General features: G+C 36.5%; 1 protein-coding gene across 7 annotated transcripts in view; it reads left to right on the forward strand.

The window, feature by feature from the left end:
• LOC150103239 (adenylate cyclase type 2-like) overlaps window positions 1-12,072 on the forward strand; it is a 457,038-nt gene that overhangs the window by 126,041 nt on the left and 318,925 nt on the right. For 5 of the 7 annotated variants that reach the window (XM_090397822.1, XM_090397825.1, XM_090397827.1 and 2 more), the window contains exon 5: window positions 7,082-7,255. In XM_090397822.1, coding sequence (XP_090253948.1) covers window positions 7,082-7,255 — 174 coding nt within the window. The remainder of the gene's footprint in view (window positions 1-7,081; window positions 7,256-12,072) is intronic. The other 2 variants (XM_090397824.1, XM_090397826.1) reach the window with 2 other exon arrangements.

The following is a 12,072-nucleotide window of genomic DNA, read 5'->3' on the forward strand; positions in this document are numbered from 1 at the left end:
AGCGGGCGTTTTCATGTGGCAGTTTTTTTTTAATTGTAAAAATAACTGACATGAAGGACTATGGGTACTTACGAGTTGTGTAGAAGTAATTGGCTCCTTACTACCCTCTGCTTTCCATTTACTGGTTATTTTGCACATAAAATACTTTCAAATATGATAAAATTCAGGAGTACAAGTTTAACGAAACTTATTCACAAGCGCCGCTTATCGGATCTGATTACATGTTTTATTATTATTATTACCCAAGACCCCAAGGAGTCAAAGTTCTTTTATCAGGACTTTGGAGGTCCTTTTATCATACACACAGTTCAACGTACTGTTCTTTAAACACACTCAAAATCTCTGCAGACACCACACTCTCAGGCAAGGCATTCCAATCATTCACAACTCTGCACGAAAAAAACTGCTTCTCACTCCCCTACTTGCACCCTCTTTATACAGTTTCCAGTGACGACCTCTGATTCTCTCCTAATCTCCAACTATTTTCTGTAGAACCTCTCCAGCATTGATCCTATAACAACCTCTTAATAAATAGGTCTCTATCATATCTCCCCTCCTCCTCCTCCTCCTGTTCACCAGACTCTGCAAGTTGCATCTTCTCAATCTTTCCTCATACTCGACATTCCAGAGGTTAGAAACTCCCTTAGTCAGTCGCCTCTGGACCCTCTCCAACATCTTTCTGAAAACCAGTTGACCAAATCTGGGCACAATAGTCCACGTGTGGCCTAATCAAATCTTATACAATGGAACAAGAATCTCCCTACTTCTACAAGTCGGTGTCCTTCTCATCATTCCCAGAAGCCTTTGTGTTGTCTTCAAAATTTTGCCTGTGTGTCCCATAAATTTCAGATCCTTATCTACTACCACCCCAAGATCTCTATTTTATCCACCTCCAACAATATATCCCCACCTATAAATTCTACATCCCATCTTTGTTTCCCAAATTTTAAAAACCTTACATTTTGCAACATTGAACTCGCATCTTTATTTCCGTGCCCAATCACTCAATTTATTCAAGTCTTCTTGTAAGGCTACAACATCTTCTCTACTCTTCATAGTTCGTCCCAACTTTGCATCATCTGCAAACATCTGAATATCTCCATCCACATCTTCACCAATATCATTAATATACAAGTTATTATTATTATTATTATTATTATTATTATTACGGGTATCTCCATGGAGTCAGTAGACTCATCGCGGGAGACCCAAACTAGCAAAACAATATCTGTCATATCTCTTCTTGAATTCATTTACAGACGAAGAGCTCACAACTAAGTCAGGCAATGAATTCCACTCATTCACCACCCTCCATGCAAAAAACCTTGTTCTGACACTTTTGTTAACCACACTCTTCTTTAATTTCCAGAGATGACCTCTTGTTCTTCCATCACTATCACACAGCTGAAACATTTCCCCTGCATCAATCCTATAAAAACCTTTTAGTAATTTGAATGTTTCTATCATATCCCCTCTTCTTCGCCTATCAACCAATCTCTGCAATCCACAAGCTCTCAATCTATCAATGTAGGGAGCATTTTTTATATCACTCACCAACTTGGTCACTCTTCTCTGAACCCTCTCCACAGCCTCCTCATCTCCAAGGAATCCAGGTGACCAGACCTGAGCACAGTAATCCAAATGTGGAAGTATCAATGCTTTATAAAGGGGAATAATAACCTCTTTATCTCTGGAAGTCAGTGTGTTCCTCAACAAACAAGTAATCCTATGTGCAATCTTGGACACCTTAGCAATGTGTCCTCTGAACTTCATCTCCCTATCTACCAATACCCCTAAGTCCCTAGCCTCATCAATCTCTTGGAGTACCTTTCCATCGATGTAGTACACAGCTGGTAATCTTTTAATCCCAAAATGCTTGACTTTACACTTTTCCACATTGAACTGACATCCATTTTCTTTTGCCCATTTTACCAGCTTATTTAAATCCTCCTGCAAACTTTCAACATCAGCTTGATTTTTTATTGCACTACACAACTTTGCATCATCAGCAAACAACTGAATATCTCCCTTTAAGCCGTTTCCTATATCAAGTTAAACAGTAATGGCCCCAAAAGACACCCCTGAGGCACTCCACTAGTGACTTTCCTTTTCCTGGATATAGCTCCCCCATACACAACTTGTTGATACCTATCAGATAGTCAATCTCCAATTCAATGCACCAATTTAATAATCAACCCCATTCACTCCAGTTTGACTATCAACTTATCATGCGGTAATCTATCAAAAGCCTTTGCAAAATCTAAGTATATTTCTGTGTATCCTTCTCCTTTGTCCATGGAAGCAGTCACCTTATTGTAATAAGTAAGTAGATTACTAAAACATGACCTCCCTTTAGCAACTCCATGCTGCCCATCAAAGATAATACCATTTTTGTCAACCCAATTCTGGATCCTAGGTTCTCACAAGTTTCTCCAACAACTTAACTACAACACAGATAGGCCTATAGGTGGATGCTTGAGTTCAATCACCTCCTTTATGAAGTGGCACAATCTTGCCCTACTTCCACTCCTTAGGAACTTGACAGAGTGCAAGACTCGAATTAAAAAAATATGTCAAGGCCAGCGTCAACTCCCTGGCACATTCCTTCCGAATACATAGTAATATATTATCAAGTCCCACAGCCTTATTGACATCTAGTTTGCTCAGCTCCCCGTACACCTCTTGCACACTTACAGTCAGTCTCTTTTCCCCATCATCAACCGCTCTCAATCTCTCCATAAAGTCACAAGAACGAAAGACCTTTATGAACTGCTCATTAAGTATCTCCACTACACATTTTGCAACAGCTGTCTTTATACCATTTTCTCCAATGAATGCTATCCTTCCATAATCATTCTTTCTTTTGCTGGCTACATATTGAAAGAATTCCTTAGGATTCTTTTTGGATTCATTAGCTAACTGTTGTTCATACCTCTCTTTAGCTACCCTCACCAACCAAGTCACCTGCCTTGCCTGGTCCTAAGTTGCCATCATCGAATTGTATATTTCCACTTCTCTTATGCTGCCTCCATAATGACCTTTTTCACTGTATTGCATGCTTAATCTCTTTATTCATCCATTTCACACCTACCTTATTTAACCTTCTTATTTATAATTTATAATTTAATATAATTAATTCATTTATAATTACATCCTCTGATGAGATGACCAAATCCAAGATCCTCAATCCTCGCATGCCCTCTGTTAGATACTGTCTGAGGTAGTTATCCCTCAAAATCTCAAGAAGCTCATTTTCTTTACTTCCATTTGCTATCTCATCATTCCAGTCTATATTGCCATAATTAAAATCACCCATAATGATCACCCTTTTCTTATTTGCTTGGCTAATTTGACTATACATTTCACTATCACCACCATCCACATTAGCTGGTCTATAACAATATCCCACCAAGTATTTGATTCCATTCACCTCTATCTCACACCATACTGCCTCAAAACCACTGGCACTATTTCCCTTTTGTATCTCTACTTTGTATGGACATAACTCTTTCTCTATCATCAATAGCACTCCCCCTCTCTTTTTACCCCTTCTATCCTCACGAAACACATCATACCCTTCCATATCTCTTCCTGTCAGGATGTCATTCTCTTCCAACCATGTCTCACTTATTCCGACAATCTTTGGGTGAACAGACACAATTAGTGCAACAATTTCATCTGCCTTGTTTCTTACACGTCTAACATTTGTATATAAAAATAACAGCTCATTCCTGGATCTATAGCTAGATCCACTGATAACACTCATTCGATGTGATCTCTCCATGCTCGACGGGGGCCATTTCCTTTCTGCTTATTCATTTTAGAACCCTCTTCAATTCCAACTGTTTCCTCTTGATCCCATGTCATCGCATTCCTTTCCTACCTACACATGCTCTAACCTCCTCTTAGAGCATCCACCTTTCTCACGCTATGTACCCCTGTCCACCCTGAGCCTCCCCGTTTCCCTGCTCCTCTTGCACACCCATTCTCTCATTTTCTATACCCATACCACTCACTTCCTCATTCATATCCACCTCTTCAATCTCTCTGGTCTTACTCTCCTGCTCTTCCACATCACTTCTCACTTGATCTGATTCATTCTCTATACTCACTTCTCTACCTTCCAGCAACAGTCTCTCCAAATGATTCACACCATAACCACTCAAATGCAGGCCATCACTCCCATACAGTTCACTTCGTCCTTCAAACTCATTCCACACATTAACAAATTGTACTCCCCTCTCCTCACACATTTCGGCCAATATACCATTCATAATCCTTGCTCTCTACCTCATCTCACCACAGTCATACCTAGGCAACACACTTACTACCCTTTCTGGCACACTATTGTCTTTTATCTGTCTAAGCAGCCTCCTGATATCCATTCTGATGTGCTGTTTATCCTCTGTCAAGTTTCATACCTATTAAAAACATCAACTCCTTCGCTCGCTCCCTCCTCATATCCAATGCCTCAATCACTACTCATTTTACTGCCTGAAAAACATACCTTGTGCATCCTCTCATCCAGCACATCTTTAATAATGGAATCCCCATACAACGCCACTCGCTCATCTTTCGTTAATTCTTTTGTACCTACTTGATTTGTTTTAAAAATTTCCACCTGAATTTTCTTAATTTCACTTCGCATCCATTTCATCTCTTGCCTCATCCAACCCAATTCAATCACCCATATCTCGTGTCAACTCCATTCTCTCTATCATTCAATCTTTCTAATTTCGAGCTCTCAACTCCCGCTTCAAACTTTCACTTTCATTCATCCTTTTGGGTTTCTTTTAAGTGAATGTTCCAAGGAGTTGGCAGTAGCATTGGCAAGCCTGTTTAATAAGTCTTACAACAGCAGAGGGTTCAAAAGAGTGGAAAGAAGGTAAAATTATTCCACTGCATAAAAGTGGTGATAAGGCTGTGGCTACAAATTATAGGCCAATCTGGATATCCAGAGTTGTGATTAAGGTACTGGAGAGATTGGTGAAAATAAATGGAAATGGATATGAAAAACAAATGGAGATAACAACGTATACTAAAATGTTAATTAAAAAACTTTAATCCACATATAGGTCACCCCCAGCCCTCTACTTCTTTTGATCCAGCCCTAATCTATTTCAGCGAAGTTTGTCTGATTCATGGTGGGAGAAAACATGGTGTGTTCTACTAACTCACATTAAGCTGGCGTCATACGACTTGCGCAAAACACACAATGTTTTCTCCAACCAAGGTCTCTTTCTCACTTTGACCAGAGGCATGTGTGAACGTGTTACAATGTGTCAATTCGGTACTTGCATTGGTGTTGTGCTTTGTTCAGGGCCTGCATTGATGTTATGTTCTGTTCGGTGCCTGCGTTGATGGGTTCTGTTCAGTGCCTGCAGTGTAGAAGACAGTTTTGTTCAACAGTTCTGAATATCGCTTATGAATTGGGACAATGTCAGGGGTTATTGCAAAAAAAAAAAGAAAAGTAGATGCAGAGAATCATCAATTTCAAGACAACTGGATGGAGGATTATTATTTTATTCTGAATAAAGGTTTGCCTGTATGTTTGCTGTGCAACGAATCCGTATCCGTCAACAAAGAATACAACTTGAAGAGACACTTTACATGCAGATCACCCAAAAATTGATGGACAACTACGAAAAGATGAAATACAGAAGTTGAAGAAGAACATGGATACCCAGCAGCAAATGTTCAACAAGCAAAGAACGCAGCACCACAGCATTTTCAAAGCCAGCTTTGTGGTAAGCGAAAAAATTGCTAAGCATTCTAAGTCATTTGTTGAAGGAGAATTTATCATAGAATGTCTGCTGGATGTTGCAAGTATAATATGTCCTGAAAAGAAAAAAGACTTCGAGAATATTCGTTTGTCGAGATGTACTGTTGTCCGACGGATAGAAATTATGGCTGATGATATCAAAAAAGGTTTAAAAGAGAACATTGCTAGATTGGAAGCATTTTCAATTGCTTTGGATGACAGTACTAATGCCTCCGATACAGCACAACTAGCAATATTTATTCAAGGAGTTGATACGGATTTCAACATCACAGAAGAATTATTGGCGCTTCGGCCATTAAAAGGAACAACTACCGGTGAAGATATATTTGAAACAGTCAACACAGTCTTCGAGAGATTTGGGCTTAAATGGAGTTCACTATCTGGCATATGCACTGATGGAGCCCCTGCAATGGTTGGCGCACAGAAGGGATTTATTGGAATAGTTCATGAAAGAGCAATAGAACTACAGATCCATCCGGAAGAAAAAATATACAAATTTACATGCCTTTTCAAGAAAAATCATTTGTCTTTTCGGCAGCACATGTATGTGTGAACAGTTTTTTTCGAGGATGAAATACAATAAATCAAAAATTCGGACAAGAATAACAGACGAAAACCTCGAAATTCTATATGATTATCCTTAAGTAATATTAACGTTAATATTGATAGTCTCGTAGTTGAAGTACAAGGCCAATCTTCACATTAAATTGTTATGTCATTCATTATATTATAAAATTTATGTAGAGCTTTATACCAAAGCATTATATTATAAATAAATGAAATATGAAGTAGCAACTTGTTTTAATTCATTTAATATTAATTTATTTTATTTAATAATTTGGTCCGGCCCTTGACTCGGAGACAGAATGATAATTTGGCCCCCGAACTTGGAAAGGTTGCCCATGCCTGCTTTAATCGATACCTTCGTATATTTCGACAATGTTGCATTGCCATCTTCTGGGAACATAAAACTATGACATGTGCACACAGGCACTAACAACAAGGAGTACAAGACTCATATATAAAAAAAAAAAAAAACTAGTAAAAATAATTACATGTAATAGATTTTTCATTAACTTCATATCCTATCTCCACTATTATTCAATTTTTGATAAATGCAGACCAAACTTGGTATAGGATTAAACCTTAGTTTTTCTTAAACTCTGATTATAATTACTGTTTCTTAAAATGGTTATTGAGTATGTTTCTAATGAACTACTGCTTCAGATTCAGTATTAAAGAAATTGTGTAACTTTTGATGCAAAATTTTCCATTGATTATTATATTTCTTTTGTTTAGATATTAGCAGATATGGCATACTACATTACTGTGGGACTAGTTGGAGCATATTTCCGATTTCTGGTAGAGATCATGAATCGAAGGGTCTTTCTGGATAAGAGGGAGTGTATTGAATCTAAAATTAAAGTTGATACTGAGAAAAAGCAAGAAGTATTGAATTTAAAAATTTTTAATGTAATATTTATATAAAATTATTTTAATATGCATAAGCACTAAATTTTATTTGTGTAAAAAAAATAGTTTTAGATAATCCAAAGTTCATAGTAACCTTTTATATACAATATATAAATTTGATAACTGCAAAACTTTGATTCTGCTACTGCTAAAAATATTATTTACTCACATTATCAAATGGCACTTCTTGAGGAATAACAAAAGATAACTGAGACAACTTTCCAAAATTTTAAGTTTGTTTATCCAGTTTGAAACCTCAGTGAAAATTTAAAATTCCAGATTGCCATGCAGTAGCAGTGAAGCATGTGTGGCTGGCATTTATTAAGTTCCATTTTAAGGGAAAAAAAAGAAAAATTAAGAACTTTTTAGTTTTCGATATATTCCTGTTGCATTATGTTTGCTCTACCATTTTTAGTGCATAAACAAGGAGAATCATAGTTAAGCAGTATGTGTCATCATCATCAAATTCCTGATATATACCCCCAAGGGGTGTACAGGATATGATAGTACTGCATGAAAAATTTATATCATTACTAACTTCCTATCTACAATTTTCCTCCAAATCAGTCTGTTAAATGTCAAGACTCCAATATTATCAGGTCTTATATTTCTGTCTTCTAAGGCACTTTGTACCGTATCAATCCACCTATATCTTCCTCTGGTTTTTTCCTGTCAACCTTGCAGAGAACACTTGTTTTGCTAATCTTTCCTCTCCCAATCGGTTTAAGTGACCAATACCACCTGAGATTAGCTCTGCTAATGCATTCCTGGATGCTGACAATATCATGTTCTTCCCTAATATCCTCATTTTTAATATGATATTGCTATTGATGTCATCTGTTCATGCCACTAATCTTTCTCAGGACTCTCTTATCTGTGGTCTCTAGTCTTTGGTCAAGTGTTTTACTTCTAACCCAGCTCTCAGATCCATAAGTTAAAATTGGTTTAAACACTGTCTTGTATACAGCTAATTTAGTGTTTTGGCTAATTTCTCTCTTATTCGATATAAATTTATTCAGTTGACTTCCTACCATACCAGCTTTGTTGATTCTGTTGTCCATTTCCATATTTAATTTACTATCTTCACTAAAAATCATGCCTAAGTAGCTGTAATGTTTTACTTGTTTCGCAGGTTCTCCATTCACAACGCATATGGTATGACCTTCATACCATATCTATTACAACAGTTATTCAATTTAGTCAGGGAATCTTGCAGACTTATAGTGGATTCATTTAGAAGTATATCATCATCGCATAACGCAAAGAGCTGAGATTAACAACTCCATTTTGATATCAGGTTTAATTCCACTTTCCTTCATAATGTGATCTATATAGATAATGAATAAGAGAGGGGATAATGTACATCCTTGTCTGACACCAGATTTTACATTAAACCATCTTCCTGTACTTCCTTCAATTCTAACTGCTGACTTACAACTCAAATAAGCAGTAAGCAGTATATGTGTGTATATATATATATATATGTGTGTGTGTGTTATTTTTTCCCTCCCCTATGATAGCATTTTTAACCTATCAGAACGCTAAGCTTACTTAATGTTTAAGGTTAATGGAAGTCAGATGCTAAGATTTTCATTGTCTTCTTTGACCTGTGCTGCATTATTGCTTATTTTCCAAGGCTAATGTTTGGAGAATTTTTTTGGGAAGAGGGAAGGGATTATTTGGAGAATTATCAGTTTGTTTGTGATAAAAGATAAGGAGCCCTTTGGCATATAAAATGTGAATAGTGTGAATCTGACATCTTTGCAGCTCCCAGTGAGTGGTATGAGGCTTTTTGTTATGACAGAAATACTTCTCCCCCATTCCCATACTAGAATTATTGTATTACATTGAAGAGTGGTTTAAATTTTACTTGGGACATTGCCCATGAGTAAGATATGGAATCAGCATAGAGCATAGATTTGTTTATGTTTTGTTATTTAGCAATTTGATTTCTGATTGTAGTTATAAATCTTTATATTTTGGAGTAGTCTGCCAAAAAATGTGGAGTCATTCTTGAGTTCATTATTAGTTAGTATGTGAAAACTATTAATAAGAGAGTTAAATGGGAAAAAGTAAGAGGATAATGGAAAGGAGAGGTTTTAAAGAGAGAGAGAAGAAAGATGGTAGGAATTGTGAAGGAATAGAAAATTCATTAAAACATTCTCTTTTATATAAATTGTTTTTAGACTAAGATAAGTAAAGAAAGGATTATAAGAAGCACTTGACACTTTACTGTAAATTAGACACTCTCTCTCTCTCTCTGATGTACAAAAAACTTACAAAAAAATCATAACCAGGTTTGTAAATCTTGTGATTTACTTTATATTGTAAGTTGAATATTTTGGAGATTTGGATATTTTGTAGTGTAGAGCTCTTGACATCTCTATAGGTCTGACTACCACTGAGGAGAGCCCAGTAAAGGTCAAAACTGGTTTGGGTAGTGACCCTTCCCATAATGCATGGCAGTACATACATCTAACAAGGGTATGCTGTGCTTTGTAGGATACTGAGGCAGTTTGATATGAATGGTCTCTGTATACAAGTACCCTATCTGGTTATGAAGATACTTCATGTGGAAATTCTTGTTGGGATAAAGAATTAAAGCAAGATTATAATTTTATGTCAAGTATAATTTACTTTCTGATCAAGCAAACAAACTTTCTAAAAAAAAAACACAAGTGCTGATATTGTAATAAGAGCAAGCGATGGTAATGAATGAGTAAAAGGAGGAGGAGCAGAAGAATTGAAGCCTTGGATGTGAGGAGTAAATGATCAGGAGAGCTAGTGGTAATTGTAGAAATGAATGATTTAGCTAGTTGGAAGGAGATTTGTGGATGGATATCAAAAGGCCTTTGAGTGGATTAAAAGATAACAATGTGGTGGGAAAGGTGGTCATTGTGCTGCCTAGGCATGAAAGTGGCGAGTAGAGATAGCAAGCAGAGATGATGAATGTGAATATAAGTATATTGGTAAAGCTGTATAAGAACAGAGTGCAGTTTGTGAATGTTGGGGATGAAGTTGAGGGCTAGAAGGAACTAGTTTGGATATGAGAGAGAGAGAGTGAGAGAGAGAGAGAGAGAGATGGGGTGCATTTGAATAGCTTCGGCATGAGTCATTTGTCCATCTTCCCTATGCCATATTGGAAGATATGGATGGACAGAAGCAGTAATGAATATTTGTGTATGTGTAGTGAGAATCGTCAACAAGAAGAGAAAATGACATGAAACAAATGAGGATCAGTCAGGTCTAGGAAAACAGAGTAAGTTGTGACATAGGTGTAGAGGAGAGGACTGATTGGGTTGGACTGATTACAGCCCTAAAATAATTTCTAGTGTTAGATTATGAATGCCAAGAATATAAGAAGTAATAGTAAAATAAGTTTTTCTGTTTTTCTACTGTTCCACTTGATTTGCTGGAAAGTTATAGGTATGTGTGAAACATGGTTGGATGAAGATGATGCATTAATGTCAGTTGAAATGGAGAGGTCTTCCTGTCCACTAAGATAAAAAGGGAGTATGAAGTGGATGGGATTGCTGATAATACCATAGCAACTGTTGATGACTGTGTCTGTTAAAGGAGATACAGGGGGAAAATAGTACCAATGATTTTGAGTCAATATGGTATGAGCTGGAGGTCAACAGAATGAGATATTTAGTGGGATGTTGCTATAAGCCTGAAAATGTGGAAGGTGGTGACAAGGAAATGTTGTTTAGACAAAGTAGTTTAGTAAATAAAAGAAGGTTAACCATTATGGGTTAACCTTCTCTTCATGAAGAGATAGTGCCTAGAACCAGGAAAATAAATTTCTTCATTTTTGTGAGGAACTAACTGCCTTGTACAGTAGAAGACATCACAGGATTGAGAGTCTTAAATTTGATTATTTCATCAGAGGATTATTATGAACATGATAAAGTAATTACCTGTGTGTTGGCCAGGCAGCCATATGAGAGCTACAAATATATGTGGAATTATAAGACAGATATTTTGGAAGGCTCAAAAAACAGCTTTGAGAAGAACATAAAAGCTTGGGATGAAGAATAAGGTAAAAGAAGATTGATGATGGTTGGTTCATTCATTCATTCATTCATTCATCTTCAAAGCCCATCTTTCCTAACTGGGTTGTGGGGACAGCAGCTGCGAGAGGAACTTCCAGTGGTCACGATCCTCTGCCACCAAGCTCAGGTGTTCTGGTGGGTTATTGATGGTTGGTTATTGACGAGAAATATTTAACAGTAACAGCATATTCCAGAAGTTAAGGGATTAAATAGGATTAATGTATAATTGATGAATGGTGAGATTAATCATGAACGTATAAGAAGACGTATGAAAAAACATAAAGAACATAGAATAATGTAAAGAACAAAGAGGAGACATAAGAACATAGAATAAAGTATAATTATAGCAGGATAATAATAATAATAATATTAATTGATAGAAATGGTGAGAGGTAGCAGAGGATAATTTACATGTTACATGACAACTGAACTCCTTGTTTTTGGAAAGGGATAATTGGAATAATGGAATAATTAGATTTTCATATGATGATAACATATGAAAATTAATCATTTCAATGCCCTTATTTGCAGTTTAACAATTAACTAAACATGGAATCCCATGAAGTTTGAGTAAGAGTGGAATGGGAGAGTGAGTGAACAGGAAACAGATGAGAAATTAAATAAATTTGATGTTAATAAGTTAATTGAGCTTAATAACTTACTGCATAGGGCTATAAGATCTGTTCCAAGAATTAACAAGAACTTTTGCAAAAGACAACATCCAAAAGGAACAGAAGTCTATCAGTAGTCAAGTCTGTAAAT

This window comes from Typopeltis vanoorti, chromosome 9 (assembly GCF_054136105.1).
Source record: "Typopeltis vanoorti isolate ZY-2024b chromosome 9, IOZ_Tvanoo_1.0, whole genome shotgun sequence".
In the NCBI taxonomy this organism is placed as follows: domain Eukaryota; kingdom Metazoa; phylum Arthropoda; class Arachnida; order Uropygi; family Thelyphonidae; genus Typopeltis; species Typopeltis vanoorti.